The sequence below is a fragment of the Echiichthys vipera genome, assembly GCF_963691815.1.
Source record: "Echiichthys vipera genome assembly, chromosome: 1".
NCBI lineage: Eukaryota > Metazoa > Chordata > Actinopteri > Perciformes > Trachinidae > Echiichthys > Echiichthys vipera.
In genome coordinates, this window is record NC_139826.1 from 40,166,271 (window position 1) to 40,188,289 (window position 22,019).

Consider the following 22,019-nt stretch of genomic DNA (forward strand, 5'->3'; position numbering starts at 1 on the left):
TGTACAGTAGTGGAACAGTCCACAGCTGATTGGATGTCAGAGCCGAGCGCCTCCATCATCTGTTGCCTGGTAGATTCTGCGTTGTGCCGACTGCTAACCATTGGTCTCTTCTTCTCCTCTGCTCTCCCCTCATGCTCTCCGCTGATTGGACGGCTGCTTCCTGCTCTCAACGGGCTCATTTAACAGGTAAGCACATGTCGTGTCATGCATGTGTCGTTATTTCTTATTTTTGTTGATAATTTCGAGGTGCTTCATGAAAGGCTCGAGGAGGCTGAGCGCCCTGTTTTTGTGCACGAGGCTGAAAATGACACACAGTCATGATCCTGGTTATGTTGCCTGGTTAATATGCACCTCTAACCCCCCACTGACAGCTGATTTATCACGTTATCACAGAGGTGCTCGCGGTCTCTCTCAGTTCCTAATATCTGACATCGAACTCATCACAGGATGTTTTTTTTAAGGGCCGTCGGAGAGAGGGAAGTGTGAGCTGCAGGAGAAGAGACATGATTTGATTTTTTTGCGGTTGGCGGGATGATGCTTTATAGATATTTCATGGTTTCCTCAGGAGGGGGTCTGGAGTCTCCCTTAGAGAGAGGGGGAGAAGTTCAGCATCCGTGAGGAACTCGGAGTAGAGCCGCTGCTCCTTTGCGTTGAAAGGAGCCAGTTGAGGTGGTTCAGGATCATCTAGTAAGGATGAACCCTGGGCGCCTCCCTAGGGAGGTGTTCCAGGCACGTCCAGCTGGGAGGAGGCCTCGGGGAAGACCCAGGACCAGGTGGAGAGATTAGATCTCCACACTGGCCTGGGAACGCCTCAGGATCCCCCAGTTAGAGCTGGTTAATGTGGCCCGGGAAAGGGAAGTTTGGGGTCCCCTGCTGGAGCTGCTGCCCCTGAGACCTGATCCAGGATCAGAGGCTGAAGATGAGATGAGATTAATGCGGTCAAGGATCGTGTTGGATTACTTTTTCTGATCCTATAAATATAAGTGATACATTACATAGATTTAATTTTACAGGCAATTTGGTGCCAATTAGGTGTGCCGTTGTGCCAAAGCTCTACTTCCCAACCCTCAGCTATGGCCATGAGCTAGCTAATGACTGAAAGAATACATACAGCCTCAGAGACGGGCTGAGGAGCTCAGACATCCGGAGGGAGCTCAGGGTAGAGCTGCTGCTCCTTTGTGTCAAAGGGGGGCCAGTTGAGGTGGTTCGTCCATCTGATCAGGATTTTGCAGGGCTGATCGAACTGGAAGGAGACCCAGAACCAGCTGGAGAGATTAAATATCTCGTCCGGCCTGGGAACTCCTCATGCTCGCCCAGGAGGAGCTGCATAGTGTCGCTGGAGAGAAGCGTTGCCCCTGCGAGCCGGCCCTTGGTGTCATATAAAGTGCACAAAACTTTATATGATATCTTAAGAGACATGACTTTCTATTTAACGCTGTGACAACAACCGCAATGTGACCGTGACAGCTGTATGCAAAGAAGATGTTTTAAAGATTATATTGGCACTCTTTCACCACGTCACCTGATTTCCTTCTTTGCAATGTATGGCGGTAATTAATACGTTGAATTACATATGAATTACAGTGCCTCACTTTTCTTAGGTTTATGTACGATCAGTGAAAATGTTCCTTTTATTTTTTGTTTTCATCATTTAATTCTACTGATGTTTTTTGCTTAATCATCAAAAGTAGTTGGAAACCAGCTGTTAACACATATAGAATTGGAAGGTTTTGTGGGTCGTCCTCCATTCGAGAGATCGGCAGTTCGATCCCCACCTCCCCTGGTCCACATGTCGAAGTGTCCTTGGGCAAGACACTGAACCCCCAATGCTCCTCGTGCTGCACATGGGTGTGTAAATGTGGTGTGAATGGTCAGATTAGATGGTCTGTAGATGTCCACTGCATCAGTGTGAATGTGACAAACACTGTGAAAGCGTCTTGAGCCGTCAGAAGACTAAAAAGCCGCTAAATAAGTACAAGTCCATTTACCATTCATGGGCAGTTTTGTCAGGGTTCAACCTCTGAGTGAATCCCCACGTCTCGTATTTACAGCATCTTAGTTCAATGTTTGGTTTAACGCGACGCCCCTGAGGAGTGAAAGAAACAGACTGCACGTGTGTAAACAGAAGAAAGGGCCGTGATGAGACTGAAGCGCCCCCGGCCACAAGACACACGCCGCTGTTTTATGTTGCGTTAAGTCCGCACATGCATGCTGCACATCCCTGCTTATTTACTGCAAATACACCTTTAAAACCCACAGCTGTCCAAACCGAACCCTGATCTCTTCAAATCCAATGCTTCTTCACTGATGTGGAACCGCCGGTGGGACAGCCGGACAGCCCGCGATGCTTAATTCATAGTATGAAATCAATGTTCAGGCCCATTTCTATCTACGTGATCTCATTAGCTTCGGTGGGCAGCTCCGCAACAGTGAGAGCTTCTCTCCGTCTGGACGACCGCGCACCTCTCGGCCTCATTGGTAAACCGGCTGCAGCAGTTGATCAATGTTACGGAGCAGCGGGACGCTCTCGACTCAGATGATTGGTCGGAACAAAGGGGGATGACTGACAGCAAGGTGTGCAATTACGGGCCCGACGAGAGTCAGTCGATATCTTTTTGTTTAATATGAGAGGAGGAAAATGAAAGACTCCTTTGCTCTCTGTTTGTGTGAATGAGGAGAATGTAATGGGATGTAAATAGGCCGGGGCTCAGTTTTCGGTGTCTGATTGTAATGTGCGAGGCGGCGGGCTCATCCATCTTGTTGGACAGCTGCAGATGGCGCCCTGACAGCCAGGAAACTCCATCAGAGCTTTATTTTTCATCCGCTTTAATTCTGCATTCATGAGGCGTTTGGAATAATCTGAAAAATGAGTTTCTGACGGAGAAAATTCACACGAACAACTCAGAAACTCAGCTGTCCGTGCATCCTGCAGCTGCTGCTGATGTTGTCACTGTCACGGCTATGGGAGGAGGTGGAAGAGTCGGGTACAATGATGCAGACGACGGCTCTGAAGGACGACTCAGTTCCCGATGATCGTGTCACTGACCTGAATTAGTTAGAAAAGTTATGAATTAGCAGTAACCTGATAACAAGTCCCGTAAAGATGATTTAATGTACTGGTGCAGCAATGAGTCTTTCGCTAACTTTAAAGAATCAAACTGGACTTCCAGCGTGTTTTCCAAGGGCGCACTCACACTGTGCCTCCGTACCGTGCCCCAGGACGTTTCACAGCTAAAGTCTGGTTCCTTTGACCAGTGTGAGTGCAACCGTACCACGTCTAGAAGCGCTACGGTTGCCGTCCACGGGCCGTTTGGGAGAGGTGGGCTTTAGTAAAGCACGTTTGCACATGTAAGAGCACGAGCGTGAGCACGTGTACGAGCACGAGGCCTACGGCGGTTCTGAGGTCATTTCCTGTGCGCCTGTTGGGGCGTAGAAAAAAGAAGGAGGGACCATGCGCGGACATTTCAAACAATGGCGGTGAAAGGTTCACGTTGGTGTGATGCGGAGGTGGAGTGTTTACTGCAGATTTGGTCGATGAAAAGATTCAAAAACAGTCGACAAGACGCACAAAAACTCCGAGGTCTACGGAAAGATCTGGAAACAAAGCCACGCATCGCCATGACGTCATCAATGCGTGTGACGTGTTACGGCGTGATGACGTATAGGCAGCAAGAAGCATTCTCCGAGGCCCAGGTAGTGTGAGTACAAACGGGCCTGGGCCGCGGGGGGAGAGGGAGGGAGGGGGCGGATGGACAGTGGGAGGGCGCCCTAAACAATAAAATACAGCACATCTTCTTTGTAGCGTCCATGTTGTCCTCGTGAACACTGAAGAGGAGGGACCACTTCCCAACTCAGGGAATGGGTCCGTCAGAATATATTCCCATTTCAACGTCTTTCTTATCCTGGATGATCACACTGGTTTGTGTTGTCTTGTTGTTTCCTTTTCATTATCATTCCCTTTGTCCTCATCTGTATAAACATCTGGTGCTTCTCCAAATGTACGGTTGCTGTTGTGGAGCAGACGACTTTGAAATCCTTTGATTTCCTTCAGCACTTCATCAACAAAGCTGTGGTAGTTGGGGTTCATTGTTATGCAAAACTTCATTCAATCCCCACTGTTGTGAAGTGAGAAGACAGCGTGTACCAACAGTAACATGCTTTGTTCTCCCCTCTGGTGCTATTTATTGCTCAATTAGCGAGAAGTCTACTTTTCTAGCTCTTCCTTTTAGTATTTTACCACCAGGCGGTTCACACAGTCAGCTGTATATAAGGGCGCCCTCCCACTGTTCCTCCGTCCCGCGCCCCGTGCTTTAGGGTCCTTGTCCCCCCCTCCAGGCCCGTTTGTACTCACACTACCTGGGCCTCGGAGAATGCTTCTTGCTGCCTATACGTCATCACGCCGTAACACGTCACACGCATTGATGACGTCATGGAGATGCGTGGCTTTGTTTCCAGATCTTTCCGTTGACCTCAGAGTTTTTGTGCGTCTTGTCGACTGTTTTTGAATCTTTTCATCGACCAAATCTGCAGTAAACACTCCACCTCCGCATCACACCAACGTGAACCTTTCACCGCCATTGTTTGAAATGTCCGCGCATGGTCCCTCCTTCTTTTTTCTACGTCCCAACAGGCGCACAGGAAATGACCTCAGAACCGCCGTAGGCCTCGTGCTCGTACACGTGCGCACGCTCTTGCTCGTACACGTGCAAACGCGCTTTACAAAAGCCCAACTCTCCAAAACGGGCCGTGGACGGCAAGCGTGCCGCTCCTAGGCGTGGTACGGTTGCACTCACAGTGGTCAAACGAACTAGACTTTACCCGTAAAACCTGTTTGGGCATGGTGCGGATGGACAGTGTGAGTGCGCCCTAACATGCTTTGTTCTCCCCTCTGGTGCTATTTATTGCTCAATTAACTAGAAGTTTACTTGTCTAGCTCTTCCTTTTAGTACTTTACCATCGAGTTGTTCACAAAGTCAGCTGTAACATCCTCATTATCAGCTGTATATGAGTTCTGGTAAAGAAAAAGTGGAACGCCATTCGATTGCATTCACTTGGCCGGCTTGGCTGCTGTTAGATATCTCTGCCTGAAGTGTTGCAGAGGCCCTGCTCTTGACTCCTGGCTTCTCTGGGTATTTTCACCACAGAGTCGGTGCGTGGGTGTCTGACTGTGGCCTGCAGGTCCAGGAGCCTCGAGCAGAGCGGCGTGATTAAAAAGACTTCTCTGTGCCAAAACTCTGAACCGACAGAAGAGGAGAAGATGTCTCCCGGCATGTGCTGCCTCCTGAGTTCAGTTGTCTTTCAGCTTTATTTTCTTAAGTTTGAGAAAATTCATTCTTCCTTGTTTTAGAAGATCACCGTTCAGTGTTGTGTCCGACCTGCATGCTCTTAAAAGACACCAGATCTGCTGCAACTAAAGATGTTAACGTGAGATACAGATTTAATCTCCATCTGCTGAAGAAGACGGTGATGTGTGGTTGGAAGCTCCACAAAAAGCCAACAACTGTAGTTAAGACTCAATAGAGCACTAACGAAGTCAGAACCAACTTCCCACCAACGACTGTCACTCTAACGACGGTCGTGGGCACTTGGAGCACAAAGGGTTCCAGTGACATCATCGGCCTTGTGAGAGGTTAAATACCTGGATCTCCACACCAGGTAGTTGGACCAGTCCCAGCCTGGTCCTGGTCCTGGTCCTGGTCCTGGTCCAGTCCCAGCCTGGTCCTGGTCCTGGTCCAGTCCCAGCCTGGTCCTGGTCCTGGTCCTGGTCCTGGTCCTGGTCCTGGTCCAGTCCAAGCCTGGTCAGATGCGTACATGAACTGATGAAGCCTCTTGGATGAGAGGTGAAACGTCTTCCTGACAAAGAACCAAGTCCAGTGACTGAAGTTGCTTTGAGGATAAAGACGACCTGGACACATGAGAACGTTCACAGGCTCCACAAAAAGCTCCTTTTTTGAAATTTCTGATTTTTTTGTCATTTCTTGTTGCTTATCCTTCTGATTCAATATATGCTACTTTGGCCGATTAATGGCAGATTAATTTAGTTTGGCTTTATCTAATCTCATCTCATCTCCAGCCTCTTATCCGGGGTTGGGTCGCGGGGGCAGCAGCTCCAGCAGGGGACCCCAAACTTCCCTTTCCCGGGCCACATTAACCAGCTCTAACTGGGGGATCCTGAGGCGTTCCCAGGCCAGTGTGGAGATCTAATCTCTCCACCTGGTCCTGGGTCTTCCCCGAGGCCTCCTCCCAGCTGGACGTGCCTGGAACACCTCCCTAGGGAGGCGCCCAGGGTTCATCCTTACCAGATGATCCTGAACCACCTCAACTGGCTCCTTTCAACACAAAGGAGCAGCGGCTCTACTCCGAGTTCCTCACGGATGCTGAACTTCTCCCCCTCTCTCTAAGGGAGACTCCAGACCCCCTCCTGAGGAAACACATTTCCCATCACATATCACCTCTGAAGGCCCAAACCATGACACATTTGACTCTATATCCATGTAGTATAATCTCTTATCAGCCCAATTTGATCTCAGATGGGCCAGACCAGTAAAACCATTGTATAATAACCAACACCTCCAAATGTGTCTCTTTGTTATTTTAGTGTAAAGAAGTACACATTAAGTAATGAACAGAGCCAAACGTTATATTCCTTCACCACTGAAAGGTGCTGTGTTTACCTCTGTGAAGAAACAGGAGCTGGACCGTGTTTCTTGGGAAATCAGACCCTTTGTGTCCATTTCTGAGCCATTTTCATCCATTGGGCCCGATCGGACCCTTTGCGAGCTGGTTTTGGCCCCGGGGCCGTATGTTTGACACCCCTGCGATAAATGTTTTTTAATGATGATTGGAAGCGAAGCTGACAGAGAAAACACCATTTGGAGGTGGAGGTGTGAGGAAGAGTGTGACCGCTGAAGGTCACCGGACAACAGTTGACCCGTCAGAGTTAATTAACATTATATTCTGGGTGTAATCCAACAGGATGTGTTCAGTATTCTCTTTAAGTCGTACTGCGATGGGAGGAAACTTCCAAACACTGACTATCATTCAGGATGTTTGACACGTTTATCGTCCGTCTCCAAACACTTTCCTGAAAGCTTCCGCCTGCAGTTCCTCTCGGCATCAGTGTCACAGTCTCACACGTCACTGAGTAAAGTCGCAGCTGTCTCCTTCAAACAGAATCCCCAAACGTCAACGCGCAGTTTTTGCTACCGCTGGACCAGAAACGTCCTCGTCCACCAGGTCTGATGTTCAGAAAATGAACAAATTGTTCAACAGCGACCGGAGAACTCAGACTGTCTGTGGACCAAAAGAGCCTGTCAGAGTAAACTTTACCTCCTTTGACAGCCAATCACATTTAGACTTGAGTGAATGTGAACGCTTCAGTGTCCTTTCACAAAAACAGATCTCGAAACTCTTAATAGAGTCCCTTGCAACTGCATGAGCTCAGACGTTATGGTAGAACAATGTAGGAAGACTACATTTTGGATACCCATATTATCCAATATTAGGTCTCCCCCAGGGGCCAGCCGAGCCTCTAGCTCCATGTTGCATTGTCCTGCCTCTGCCTCCTCCGAATGCATTGTTCTTCGGACATCGGTCTGCATAATTACCTATCATGCAGCACTCCCAGCATTCACCACTGGTTCGCCATGGTCCCTGTCTACCGTAGGGACCTCCCCTTGAACTATATGCGTTTCCATATCCACCCCGTGCACCACAAGATTGTTGGTATCCATTGGCAGCTCCTGGGGATTGTTGCGCTGGTGTTAAAGCTTTTTGTAGGTGTTTCTGGGATCTGATTCTCTTGTATCTCCTATACCACCATCACGAAAAGGTTCTCCATTGCTGCCGCCCCAAAACATCTTGCCCATAAAGTTTTATGTCACCGAGCGGTGTCCCCACGGTGTCCTCTTCAAATGCTCTTATCCATTTGCTGGCTCCTTTGTGAATGTCTGGGAGTCTTGAGACAAGACCTGCAAGGTGGACTGTTTGCCACGGCACATAATGCCCCTGAGTGCCCTTTATTGAAATTGGATACTGGCCTGCCTCCTATCGGTCTGGTTTACGTAAGTTTGCCCATTTCTTTGATAATCTTGGGATATCCTTAATGTATTCTGGGTATTTGGCCCCCGCTATCTCAATTGGTCGTGCAGTCATTGTTGTGTTCTGGTTGGTTGGTGGATATATTGTTGTCCGTCCAAACTCTCATTGGTTGGACAATCGCTGGTGTTACTTTCATAATAAGGCTGTGTTCAATAAAGCATTTCTTCCCAGCTGAAAACGTCAGCCGTTCTTGTAAAAACACCCAGCCGCGAGAGCCAGAGTGCTTTGGATGCACAGCGATGCATTGATCAGCGAGTCTCATGTAGATATAGATACTTATCAGATCCTTGCTGTAGCACAGTCTAGCAGCAAACACATTAAGGTGGTCCTCAGAATCCCGCTGCTGTGCTGTAATACTGGAATATAGTACCATGCCCACGGTATGATGTCATTACATGAGCCTCGGTGGTGTGGTGGTCAGCACTGTCGCCTCACAATAAGAGGTGTCTGCGTGGGTTTTCTCCGGGTTCTCCGGTTTCCTCCCACAGTCCAAAGACGTGCAGGTGTTCGGTTCATTGATGACTCTAAATCACCCGTAGGTGTGAATGGTTGTCTGTCTCTGTTCGTCTCTATGTGTCCTGTGGTAGACTGGCACCCGATGTCAGCTGAGATCAGCCCCCCCCGACTCCGACAGGGACAAGAGGCTGAAGATGAATGAATGAACTTTGTCATTCATTTCCAAAACAGTGCACAATGAATTAAAAAATCTCACACATAGCCGATTCAGTAGCACATTTAAAAGTGGCCTAATTCTGATTAAAAAATGGCAGATTCAATGCAACTTATGATGTTCATAATGTCAGAAGAATCAGATATGGGTCACATTTGAGCGGAAGAATCGGATTCAGGTCACTTGGAACTGCAGTGTGAACGTAGAAGTCTATGTTTATCATAAATAAGTCATAAAGTGTGGTCTAACCTACTCTGTAAAGTGTCCTGGGATAACTTTTGTTATGATCTGGCACTGTAAATAAAATTGAATTGAAATTGAATTGAACGTAGGGCTTAGAGAGTTGGGACTGACCCGTCACTTGTTGTCTGTTTGGTATGCGAGTGTGAAAAATGGTCGTGGAGCAGACGACAAAGTGAGAAGTGCTTCTGATAAAGTTATTGATTATAATTGTATGTGATCATGAAATGCAAATGACGACATTCAAGGTTGTTGGTCTGAAAAGCATCAAACCACAAGTAGTTGTTTTTTGGTGTTTCCGTGCGGTGCTAAATCTGCTGAGCACTCCTTCACCGTGAGTCCCTGCTGTGAAACAACATGAACCCATCTCCAGACAGCACTTCCTGATGTATCCGTGTTTTGCGTCAACAGACTTAAAAGGCTACAGATGCGATAACGTCTGTAACTCTCTGCGTAGAGTAAGTGGTGCTGGATAAACAGTTTTATGAATGGATGGATGGATGAGCACTAGCTCTGCCTTTCAGGTGCGACATCAAAGTCAAAACAACAAGAGAGAGTGTTTCCATTCACTCACTGTTTATTTAATGCCTCGTATTCATCATTCGGTGCCTTCCAGCTGGCTTTGCTAATTCATCCAACCTGCTCGGGGGACGCTCGTGCCTCTGGTCAGGCCTTGATTATGATTATCCGCTGGTGTGTTGGTTCCAATTAGTCGATACTGCAAGGGAACACAGCGCTCGTGTTTAATGTCTAATGGACTCAAATGAGGCAGGAAAAGGCTTTTATTAGACCTGGTTTTTACTTTAATGTTACTGTCACTCAACGCAGAAACGTGGGACTTTCCTGGATGATTTAGGGCGCACTCACACTGTTCCTCCGTCCCGTGCCCCGTGCTTTAGGGTCCTTGTCCCCCCCTCCAGGCCCGTTTGTACTCACACTACCTGGGCCTCGGAGAATGCTTCTTGCTGCCTATACGTCATCACGCCGTAACACGTCACACGCATTGATGACGTCATGGCGATGCGTGGCTTTGTTTCCAGATCTTTCCGTAGACCTCGGAGTTTTTGTGCGTCTTGTCGACTGTTTTTGAATCTTTTCATCGACCAAATCTGCAGTAAACACTCCACCTCCGCATCACACCAACGTGTCCGCGCATGGTCCCTCCTTCTTTTTTCTATGTCCCAACAGGCGCACAGGAAATGACCTCAGAACCACCGTAGGCCTCGTGCTCGTACACGTGCGCACGCTCGTGCTCGTACATGTGCAAATGTGCTTTACTAAAGCCCACCTCTCCCAAACAGGCCGTGGACGGCCCGCTGTCCGCAGTAATGCGCGGAGCGGTTGCACTCACACTGGTCAAACGCACTAGGCTTTAGCTGAAAAACCTGTTTTGGCTTGGTGCGGAAGGACAGTGTGAGTGCGCCCTTAATGACACAGTAGAGTTATTTCACAGCCATATTTTTAGATGTTTCAGTTTGATAAGTAGTGGGGTCGTCCTGAACACCATTTGTTTGAGCCTTGGTAATAATTGCACAGCCGTTCTCTTTGTTTACGGTCATTAAGTCACTTGAAAACAGCTGCTACAGAATAACTTACAGACACATCAGACTGCTGTTATAACTCGAGCGGACATGTCACCTGCACAGAGCTTCTTCCTGACAGCACACCACGATGAATTTCAGCCTGTATTTACATTTCTTTTCAACTCAGCATTGTTTAAACTGAACAGCTAATGTTGTTAGCGGAGCAGCAAGTTAGCGGGGTGCAGAGTTGCCTTTCCCCTCGCTGTGAGGACAGAAAAGTGACAGTGAATGACAGCAAAACTGTCATGAACGGTTCAGGTATAACACAGAAAGGTGCGCCCAATGCAGACACAGACAAAAGGTAAAGTACAAAATAAACGTTTAATATAATAAACGGATAAACGCAAAAACACTACAGATAAACAAACACCAAGACTAACTAAACGGACACGGGAATTACAGGAACAGGAAGACGACGGAAGATCAGGAGACGGACGGGAAACGGGAACACAGGAAACTACGGAGAAAACAGAAAACAAACACGATTCATCAACTTACTACGGGGAGCGTGAACCACAACAAGAAAGGGGACGCCAGTCCGGGGTGAAGAGTTTTACCAATACAGGGTCGATGGCGGTCCGGCGCTGCATGCCTGTCAGCTTGGGGTATTTAAGGTGTTGGAAAAATCAGCATAACAGGCTGCAGCTTGGGGGGAACGCCTACCGGACCTACACAGAGACGAGGGAGAGAACATGCAGGGAAACACAGACAGAGAGAGACAAACTCACACAGAACGGAAGAGAGGAGGGAACTGACAGAACCAGATCATGACAAAAACGCAATAAAGACACACGTGTGTTCCGGTTTAGTTAAAGACATTTTTAAGGATTCGGTTCTTCTACAGGATTAGAAATATATACACGTGAATGCCTGAACCCCAAAACTGAAAACCAACTACCTACCCATCGAACAAATATCCGAATAGTTGAATATTTTCGGGTCCAACTTTAATAAGTAGTAGGCGACACAACATCACAAGAGCCACGAGCCCTATTGGGTGTTTCCACAGACGGTTATAAAGTTGGACGATGCGCCGCCACTTCCTCCAACTGCACAAAAGTGACATCAAAATATCCCTGATAAGGGCGCCGCCATGTTGGAGCCAGTAGGGATCGGGCGTTTTCAAAGCCACAGCTGTAAATCATAATGCTTCACCCCGTTTTTGTAGCATCAGACAGCAAATTAATACAGAAATAATCAGAAAAAATAACAACCTAAAATGTATTTGAGGTGAACTTTGAGTTTTTTAATTTGGCCCATTTCCCATCTGCTAACACGGAGGGGTGGGACTCATGACCTATACTGCAGCCAGCCACCAGGGGGCGATCCAGATGTTTTGACTTCACTTTCAGGGAGACCTCTATCTTTATACACAGTCTATGGGTGTTGCCATGAAATCTTCTTCCACATTCAGAACACCTCAGTCAGGAACAAAACCCCGCCCCAGAGTTGTTGTGCACACAGTCTTTGACGTCGTCACCTTTTGTCGATTGAACTTAACCGACACATTTTGAGAATACGTTTCATATCCTCACTTTTATTCGACACATAACATAAGGGTATCTTTTCAAATGTTGTATCACATGTCTGTACCTTTGCACTTTTCAAAATTGTACATCTTTTGCGTTTTTTATTAGCCCGTAAATCACATTTTATTAGCCCGTAAATCACATTGAACTCCCGCGGTGTATGAAATGTGCTATAAAGTTGATTTTCATTCAGAATTATCCATAAATTCGTAAACTTGCCTGAAACAAACATTATTAATGGAACAAATAGACCTTCAGGCGACAGGTGAATTACCAGGATTGGTGTTTTCTTTTCTTTTACGTCTATATTGCGTTGTTCCTCGCCTGTCCGCCGCGTAGAATGGACTCGCTGAACGGTTTCTCAAACAGCAAATGTAAAAGCTTTAATGAACTCGCTGAATTATACCGTAATGATGAGGCAGGGTGGAACAAAGTGGGACGTTCTGGATGTGGAAATGTCAGAGATTATTACTTGAGGGTTTCATAATGACTCTAATAACTGAGACGCACGATGAAAAATGTCAAACATAAAGCGCCGTTATGATTTTCGTGCTGGATTGAATCAAAAGCATAGAAGAGAGCGGCTTTGTGTTCAGACAGAGGCTCTCGCACTCAGGTGTCGGAGGAGTCGTTATGAGAAAAGCAAAGATTACGGGCGCCCAGATGTGTTTTTAGTGGACGTAAGTCATTGTTACAGCTCCCCCCGGGCCCATGTGGCTCTAACACATACTTTAAATACCTTTGCTACAGTGTGTGGAGACATGAATGTGACATGACATCACTTTTATGGCACTTTTCTTTGTTTTTCGCTGAGTCCAAAGTATTGTTCTGCTCATCTACGGACGCATGCAGGAGTTGATCCCCGACCTGGTGGTCCTTTTCATTTTCGCCCACGGCCAAATCGCTTTTTAAGCACTTTTTGGAAACGCGGATAAAAATCTACCGCTGCACTGCTCGGCCTCTCTACGGTTTTCCATCACATCCAGAAGGGTCACAGTCACAATTCATTTATTTTTTAATCACAAAAGAAGTTGTCATGAACGGTACAGGTATAACACAAAAGGTGGACCCAATGCAGACACAGACAGACAAAAAGTAAAAGTACAAATCAAACGTTTAATAATATAAACGAATAAATGCAAAACACTACAGAGCGTGAAAACCACAACGAGGAAGGGGACGCCAGTCCGGGGGGAAGAGTTTAACCAGTCAAGGGTCGACGACAGTCCGGCGCTGCATGCCTGTCAGCTTCAGGTATTTAAGGTGTTGGGGTAATCAGCGTAACAGGCTGCAGCTTAGGGGGGTCGCCTACCGGACCTACACAGAGACGAGGGAGAGAACATGCAGGGAAACACAGACAGGGGGAGACAAACTCACACAGAACGGAAGAGAGGAGGCTACTGACAGAACCAGGTCTTGACAGAATTCCTCGGGAGCTTCAAAATCTCGACAGCGTTCTTTTAGATGACTTTGAGGGATGACAGTGGGGGAAATAAGCATCCGAAACATATTTCCAACGCACCTGTTCACATGGAATTTAGACCAGACTTTGGCATTAACTCCATTAAACTACACTGGAAGATGAAACAGGGAAAGGTCCAGGATCAGACCCCCGGGGTTTACGCGGGCTGAGGGTTTGCAGAGTGTGTGTAGCGGAGGCACAGCATTTGTGCGCTTATAGCTGCTAATATTAGCTTCCTTTAACCTGATGCTAATGCAGATGAACTGCTAGCTTCCATCTGGCTGACGTTTACCTCCGGGGAGAAGTGAGGGCCAGGGGCTAGCTGTCACTCAAGAGGCCACGCCCCTAATTATTCATACACTTTAAGGGCGCCCTCCCACTGTGCATCCGTCCCGTGCCCTGTGCTTTAGGGTACTTGTCCCCCCCTCCCAGTGTTGTCATGGAGATCTGAGCTAAACACACAGACTAGAATGTTCTTTTGTCCTTAAACAGGTTTAATGATGCTGTGGAAACGGCCTGTTTAACATGGGGCTCAATGAGAAACTGCTCTGTTATGAAACCTGCCCCTAGTGGACACTCAGAGAACTGACGCTGACGGAGCTTCCTGATTGGATCAAACAGGAAGTGGCTGTGGTGGGGGCTTAGAAAAAAACGTGTCTCTGTCTGTGGCTGTACTTCAGCTGGACTGGCTTACCGATCTCAGTGCGTGGCGGCAGGTTCTGGTCCTCGTGGCTCGGGTAGCGCTCCTTGCGGTCCAGCAGCAGGAAGTAGATCATCTTCTCCTGCATTTCTCTGAAAGAGAGACGACAGTCAGAGAGTTCCTCGGGACGGTACGATGCTCCATCATCACAGGACATATTAAACAGAAGAATTCATCCCGTACTTTTTAAGCACGCAATTAAAGCCATTAACGCCATGGCAAAGCCCCACCCTAGTGTTGGTGTGGACGGGAGATGGGCAGGGCTTTAAAATCACGATGTTGGGCTCAGTGGCGTCCGTCGTACCCAACCCTAGCTGGAAGGTCCTCCTGCGTCTCGTCCTCTTCTTCTTTCCCATCACACGGGTCCGTTCATCCTCCTTTGATAACACCATGAGAAGAGAAACTAATCCATGGTGCTTCCGCCTTCGAGCACGGCTCTACGGCACCGCTCGTTACCTGTGGGGGTGAGCGTGTTTGTGCGTGCCTTCACACAGAGCAGTCTTTACGGGGCTTTCCTAGTCCTGTGTTGTGTTAAGCAGTCGTTGCGGTCCTCGAGCCGCTCTGACAACAAGATCAATGAGACTGTCTGAATGTCGCCCAGGATGCCATTTCTGTTCTAACTGGAGACATAAAAGAGCCCCCAGGCTGCCGTACCGGCCCCCAAACACCCCCGCTGCTTATGAATCTACTTGTTTACGTCTATATTGCGTTGTTCCTCGCCTGTCCGCCGCGTAGAATGGACTCGCTGAACGGTTTCTCAAACAGCAAATGTAAAAGCTTTAATGAACTCGCTGAATTATACCGTAATGATGAGGCAGGGTGGAACAAAGTGGGACGTTCTGGATGTGGAAATGTCAGAGATTATTACTTGAGGGTTTCATAATGACTCTAATAACTGAGACGCACGATGAAAAATGTCAAACATAAAGCGCCGTTATGATTTTCGTGCTGGATTGAATCAAAAGCATAGAAGAGAGCGGCTTTGTGTTCAGACAGAGGCTCTCGCACTCAGGTGTCGGAGGAGTCGTTATGAGAAAAGCAAAGATTACGGGCGCCCAGATGTGTTTTTAGTGGACGTAAGTCATTGTTACAGCTCCCCCCGGGCCCATGTGGCTCTAACACATACTTTAAATACCTTTGCTACAGTGTGTGGAGACATGAATGTGACATGACATCACTTTTATGGCACTTTTCTTTGTTTTTCGCTGAGTCCAAAGTATTGTTCTGCTCATCTACGGACGCATGCAGGAGTTGATCCCCGACCTGGTGGTCCTTTTCATTTTCGCCCACGGCCAAATCGCTTTTTAAGCACTTTTTGGAAACGCGGATAAAAATCTACCGCTGCACTGCTCGGCCTCTCTACGGTTTTCCATCACATCCAGAAGGGTCACAGTCACAATTCATTTATTTTTTAATCACAAAAGAAGTTGTCATGAACGGTACAGGTATAACACAAAAGGTGGACCCAATGCAGACACAGACAGACAAAAAGTAAAAGTACAAATCAAACGTTTAATAATATAAACGAATAAATGCAAAACACTACAGAGCGTGAAAACCACAACGAGGAAGGGGACGCCAGTCCGGGGGGAAGAGTTTAACCAGTCAAGGGTCGACGACAGTCCGGCGCTGCATGCCTGTCAGCTTCAGGTATTTAAGGTGTTGGGGTAATCAGCGTAACAGGCTGCAGCTTAGGGGGGTCGCCTACCGGACCTACACAGAGACGAGGGAGAGAACATGCAGGGAAACACAGACAGAGGGAGACGAACTCACACATAACGGAAGAGAGGAGGGTACTGACAGAACCAGGTCTTGACAGAATTCCTCGGGAGCTTCAAAATCTCGACAGCGTTCTTTTAGATGACTTTGAGGGATGACAGTGGGGGAAATAAGCATCCGAAACATATTTCCAACGCACCTGTTCACATGGAATTTAGACCAGACTTTGGCATTAACTCCATTAAACTACACTGGAAGATGAAACAGGGAAAGGTCCAGGATCAGACCCCCGGGGTTTACGCGGGCTGAGGGTTTGCAGAGTGTGTGTAGCGGAGGCACAGCATTTGTGCGCTTATAGCTGCTAATATTAGCTTCCTTTAACCTGATGCTAATGCAGATGAACTGCTAGCTTCCATCTGGCTGACGTTTACCTCCGGGGAGAAGTGAGGGCCAGGGGCTAGCTGTCACTCAAGAGGCCACGCCCCTAATTATTCATACACTTTAAGGGCGCCCTCCCACTGTGCATCCGTCCCGTGCCCTGTGCTTTAGGGTACTTGTCCCCCCCTCCCAGTGTTGTCATGGAGATCTGAGCTAAACACACAGACTAGAATGTTCTTTTGTCCTTAAACAGGTTTAATGATGCTGTGGAAACGGCCTGTTTAACATGGGGCTCAATGAGAAACTGCTCTGTTATGAAACCTGCCCCTAGTGGACACTCAGAGAACTGACGCTGACGGAGCTTCCTGATTGGATCAAACAGGAAGTGGCTGTGGTGGGGGCTTAGAAAAAAACGTGTCTCTGTCTGTGGCTGTACTTCCGCTGGACTGGCTTACCGATCTCAGTGCGTGGCGGCAGGTTCTGGTCCTCGTGGCTCGGGTAGCGCTCCTTGCGGTCCAGCAGCAGGAAGTAGATCATCTTCTCCTGGTTTTCTCTGAAAGAGAGACGACAGTCAGAGAGTTCCTCGGGACGGTACGATGCTCCATCATCACAGGACATATTAAACAGAAGAATTCATCCCGTACTTTTTAAGCACGCAATTAAAGCCATTAACGCCATGGCAAAGCCCCACCCTAGTGTTGGTGTGGACGGGAGATGGGCAGGGCTTTAAAATCACGATGTTGGGCTCAGTGGCGTCCGTCGTACCCAACCCTAGCTGGAAGGTCCTCCTGCGTCTCGTCCTCTTCTTCTTTCCCATCACACGGGTCCGTTCATCCTCCTTTGATAACACCATGAGAAGAGAAACTAATCCATGGTGCTTCCGCCTTCGAGCACGGCTCTACGGCACCGCTCGTTACCTGTGGGGGTGAGCGTGTTTGTGCGTGCCTTCACACAGAGCAGTCTTTACGGGGCTTTCCTAGTCCTGTGTTGTGTTAAGCAGTCGTTGCGGTCCTCGAGCCGCTCTGACAACAAGATCAATGAGACTGTCTGAATGTCGCCCAGGATGCCATTTCTGTTCTAACTGGAGACATAAAAGAGCCCCCAGGCTGCCGTACCGGCCCCCAAACACCCCCGCTGCTTATGAATCTACTTGTTTTTCTTTGCGGACCCTGCAGGGAAATCACCTTTCAAATAGTGAGACACTCATCTCCTGCGAAAAATATATATGCAGCGAGAGGTAATGAAGAGATGCATATGCGCAGTGGCATTTCCACTCCGGTCTGCAGACCTTCAGTACAAAGTGAAACATACTCCCAGGTGTCAGAGCTTTGATAGAGATGGATGGAGCCGTTGCCGCTGTAATAAAAATAAAAGCACTGCGAGTTGACACATCCGTTACGGCGTGAGAGTCATGTCAGGCACGTTCTCAGAAGTACATAATGAAAAAAGAGACTCAGGAGTTGCAGAGTGCATTTTGATTGCACTTTTATCCGCCTGGTTGATGCTTCATAAAGTGACAAACAGCATCCAGCCGGGAGAGGAGCAGGGCGTCCAACCGGCTACATGTGTGCAAATAACATGTGTGCAAACAACATGTGTGCAAATAACATGTGTGCAAACAAGCATTACTAATCAAAGAGTGCCCTTCAACATCATTACACTGACAGAGACACGTCTGTTATCTCAGTATTTTAAAGTATTGTCATTCATGAGTTTTGTTAATGTTTGTTTATATATTAGGACTATGGGATACCGCCACAATTTGATTCAATATATCATTCATTCATCTTCAACCACTTGTCCCTATCGGGGTCGCTGATGCCGATCCCAGCTGACATCGGGCGTGAGGCGGGGTCCACCCTGGACAGGACGCCAGTCTATCACAGGACACATTGGGGTTAGGGTTAGGGGGTTAGGGTTAGGGTTGGGTTAGGGGGTTAGGGTTAGGGTTGGGTTAGGGGGTTAGAGTAAGGGGTTAGGGTTAGGGTTAGGGGGTTAGGGATAGGAGTTAGGGGGTTAGGGTTAGGGGGTTAGGGTTAGGGGGTTAGGGTTAGGAGTTAGGGGGTTAGGGTTAGGGGGTTAGGGTAGGGTTAGGGGGAAAGGGTTAGGGTTAGGGGGTTAGAGTAAGGGGTTAGGGTTAGTGTTAGGAGTTAGGGGGTTAGGGTTAGGGGGTTAGGGTAGGGTTAGGGGGAAAGGGTTAGGGTTAGGGGGTTAGAGTAAGGGGTTAGGGTTAGGAGTTAGGGGGTTAGGGTTGGGGTTAGGGTAGGGTTAGGGGGAAAGGGTTAGGGTTAGGGGGTTAGAGTAAGGGGTTAGGGTTAGGGGTTAGGGTAAGGGGGTTAGGGTTAGGGGTTAGGGTAAGGGGGTTAGGGTTGGGTTAGGGTTGGGGTTTAAAAGGCATGGGTTCGGTTCAGTCGTCGGGCTTGAATCTGAATCACCTTTCATGAGGTCATTCATCCAGATCCATAGTTCTAAACCTGTCCACTGAAGTATTTTTGTGCACGTCACATCACTCCCATCTGAATCAGACAAACATTGACTAAATAACTTGACGTGAATTGTGTTTGATTCTTGTGTTTCAGGTCTGGTGAAGCTCGGCATCCACTGTGTCACGTGTCAGAAAGTCGCCATAAAGATCGTCAACAGAGAAAAGCTCAGCGAGTCCGTTCTTATGAAGGTAAGGCACCCAAAGACTCCCACCCCGACTGATCATAGAGCGCCCGTCATCATCATTACAACTGCACAGACACGTCTGTTATCTCAGTGTGTGTGTGTGTGTGTGCGTGTGTGTTGGCTGCAGTCATCTTTGCTTTCTGCTGTCCTTAATGAGCAAAATGAGCCGGGGACACATAAACATCCTCCCTCCTCTCGTCCCTTAAAGTTGGCGGTTCATTGGTCGTTCACACTGGTGTCACTGTGACTGCAGACACATGTTCGACTGCAGTCACATCTCATGAACGTCCTCAAGAAAACTTAGAGGCCAGCAAAATCAGTACATACACGTTTGTTGGATCAATAACCCTGAGCAGTCAGACGGGGGATTCAGGTGAGACAACAACTGTTCAGTGGATATCACGTCCACAGGAAACCAGGTGCAGCGACTTCAAATGCTGTGGTACCCATGCCAGGCCTGGAGGTGGCGCTGTAACTGCCACTGAAATACACCAACAACGGAGAAGAAGAGACGGGGAGACGATGCGTCACTTTGTTTACAAAAGTGCGCGGCCTTCTGACCACATGATGGAAAGCAGCGCAGAAAACATGGTAACGTTTTGGCTTTGTGGGTTTTTTGGACTCATTGTGATGAGACGACGCGTTTAGTCGACGTTGGAAGGCGACAACTTGAGTTGAACTGAACGGCAGGAATGAGAAGGTTTTTGCCGAACGGGCGCACATAAAGTGACGTCAGAACCGCCGTAGGCCTCGTGCTCGTACACGTGCACACGCTCGTGCTCGTACATGTGCAAACGTGCTTTACTAAAGCCCACCTCTCCCAAACGGGCCGTGGACGGCAAGCGTGCCGCTCCTAGCCGCGGTACGGTTGCACTCACACTGGTCAAAGGAACCAGACTTTAGCTGTGAAACCTGCTGGGGCACGGTACGGAGGCACAGTGTGAGCGCGCCCTTACTGTCACTCTTTGTTTTAGGATAACATTACACACACACACACACACACACACACACACACACACACACACACAAACACACGACAGTACTTCCATTGAAAGAGTTCATGGTGACACTTTGGTTTCATCTCTTTCCCATTTAGTATAAACTTTTTTTTAAAATCCTCTCAGTAAAGTTGTCGTGTCATCACCCCACTCTGCTGTAACGTCATTTAACTATCTCAGGCTGATCTCCATCACCCTGTTGTGTTTCTAATCAGCTGTGAACGGAGGAGATGACGTCTGCAGAAGCTCCTGTTCCTCTGGGCTGAAATGATTCCCTCTGTTTTCCTGCGTCTGCTCATGTTGTTGTGGTGCGATGCCGGTCGATCCCTCCTCTGTCTGGGGGGGGGGGGGGGGTTACCCCGGCAGCTTCCTCTAATCTTTCCCGCCTTGGTCTTATTTTTAGAAGATGCTGAGGCCCTGTTGTCATGGCAACAGGCAGCGATTGGCAGGAGTAATGGCTGTTGTTCTCGCACAATGAAACAGCCTCCAAACTAAAAAAACACATATATATAAAATTAAAACAAGAGAAAACAGAGGGGATTTGGTGGTTTTGCATGTTTAAAACATGAAGTTCACCCCTTCCTCTGATCCCCCCCGCTTCACTTGGCATTTTGAAAAGACCCCATTTTGTTTGACATTTTCCGAGAGCTGCAGATTTACTTTCATCTGTTGCTTTTTTTGTTTTTCGGTTTTGTTTTTTCGCTGCTTTTATCCCCAAACTTTGTGCAGCGTTGGATGCATTCTCCTGAGGTTTTGCATATGAATGCGTCCTCCGTACACAAGACGAGACACATTTACATTCCCCTTGTTCATTGTTGCACATGGAACCTTTTAAAGGAATAACCCCAAAATAATTTCCATATAAATACATTTCTTTATCCCCGACTGAGACGGTTTCTATCCAACACTTGAAGCTTTTCCACTGGCTGCACTAAACTCTCAGGAAGTGATGTGTTGTGTGTTTGAGTCTGACCTCAGCGATAAGGACGAACGACTCATGTTTACATTTACCCGACAAAGAGCGCTAGTGCCCGCGTGACTTAAGTCAAGACATGAAGCCAATCGTGGTCCAGTATGAGGGCGCACTCTCACTGTGCCTCCGTCCCGTGCCCCGTGCTTTAGGGTCCTTGTCCCCCCCTCCAGGCCCGTTTGTACTCACACTACCTGGGCCTCGGAGAATGCTTCTTGCTGCCTATACGTCATCACGCCGTAACACGTCACACGCATTGATGACGTCATGGCGATGCGTGGCTTTGTTTCCAGATCTTTCCGTAGACCTCGGAGTTTTTGTGCGTCTTGTCGACTGTTTTTGAATCTTTTCATCGACCAAATCTGCAGTAAACACTCCACCTCCGCATCACACCAACGTGAACCTTTCACCGCCATTGTTTGAAATGTCCGCGCATGGTCCCTCCTTCTTTTTTCTACGTCCCAACAGGCGCACAGGAAATGACCTCAGAACCACCGTAGGCCTCGTGCTCGTACACGTGCGCATGCTCGTGCTCGTACATGTGCGCGTGCTCGTACACGTGCAAAACGTGCTTTACTAAAGCCCACCTCTCCCAAACGGACCGGGGACGGCAAGCGTGCCGCTCCTAGGAAATAAAAATACTGAAACTCTGCATAAGGAGGACGGTTGTGGATGAGTCAAACTAACAGACCGATCGTGTCCTGAGTGAAACCGAAAGTCAACATTCATTGACTTCTTTCAAGTGAAATGATGTCGTTTTGTGAGAGGGGACAAACTGATGATGTGGTCCGCAGATCCAAACCCCTCATAGAGAGAGGATCACTGAGCGGTGGTCACAGCGTCCTGGGTCAAAGCTTGAACCCCAAATCGCTCCACATCAGTCAGAGCTGCACACTGCACTGCACCTGGCGACTTCAAGGCTGGTCGCTGGCAGCTCATCAGCGTGTGTGTGTGTGTGTGTGTGTGTGTGATTGTGTGTGTGTGTGTAAACTGTGAAGCA

At 48.1% G+C, this 22,019-nt stretch overlaps 1 protein-coding gene across 2 annotated transcripts in view; it reads left to right on the top strand.

Moving 5' to 3' along the window:
• LOC310950790 (serine/threonine-protein kinase BRSK2-like) overlaps positions 1 to 22,019 on the top strand; it is a gene marked incomplete at both ends in the record, with an annotated part of 149,547 nt that overhangs the window by 61,593 nt on the left and 65,935 nt on the right. For both annotated transcript variants that reach the window (XM_083918783.1, XM_083918784.1), the window contains one exon: positions 18,961 to 19,055. In XM_083918783.1, coding sequence (XP_083774909.1) covers positions 18,961 to 19,055 — 95 coding nt within the window. The remainder of the gene's footprint in view (positions 1 to 18,960; positions 19,056 to 22,019) is intronic.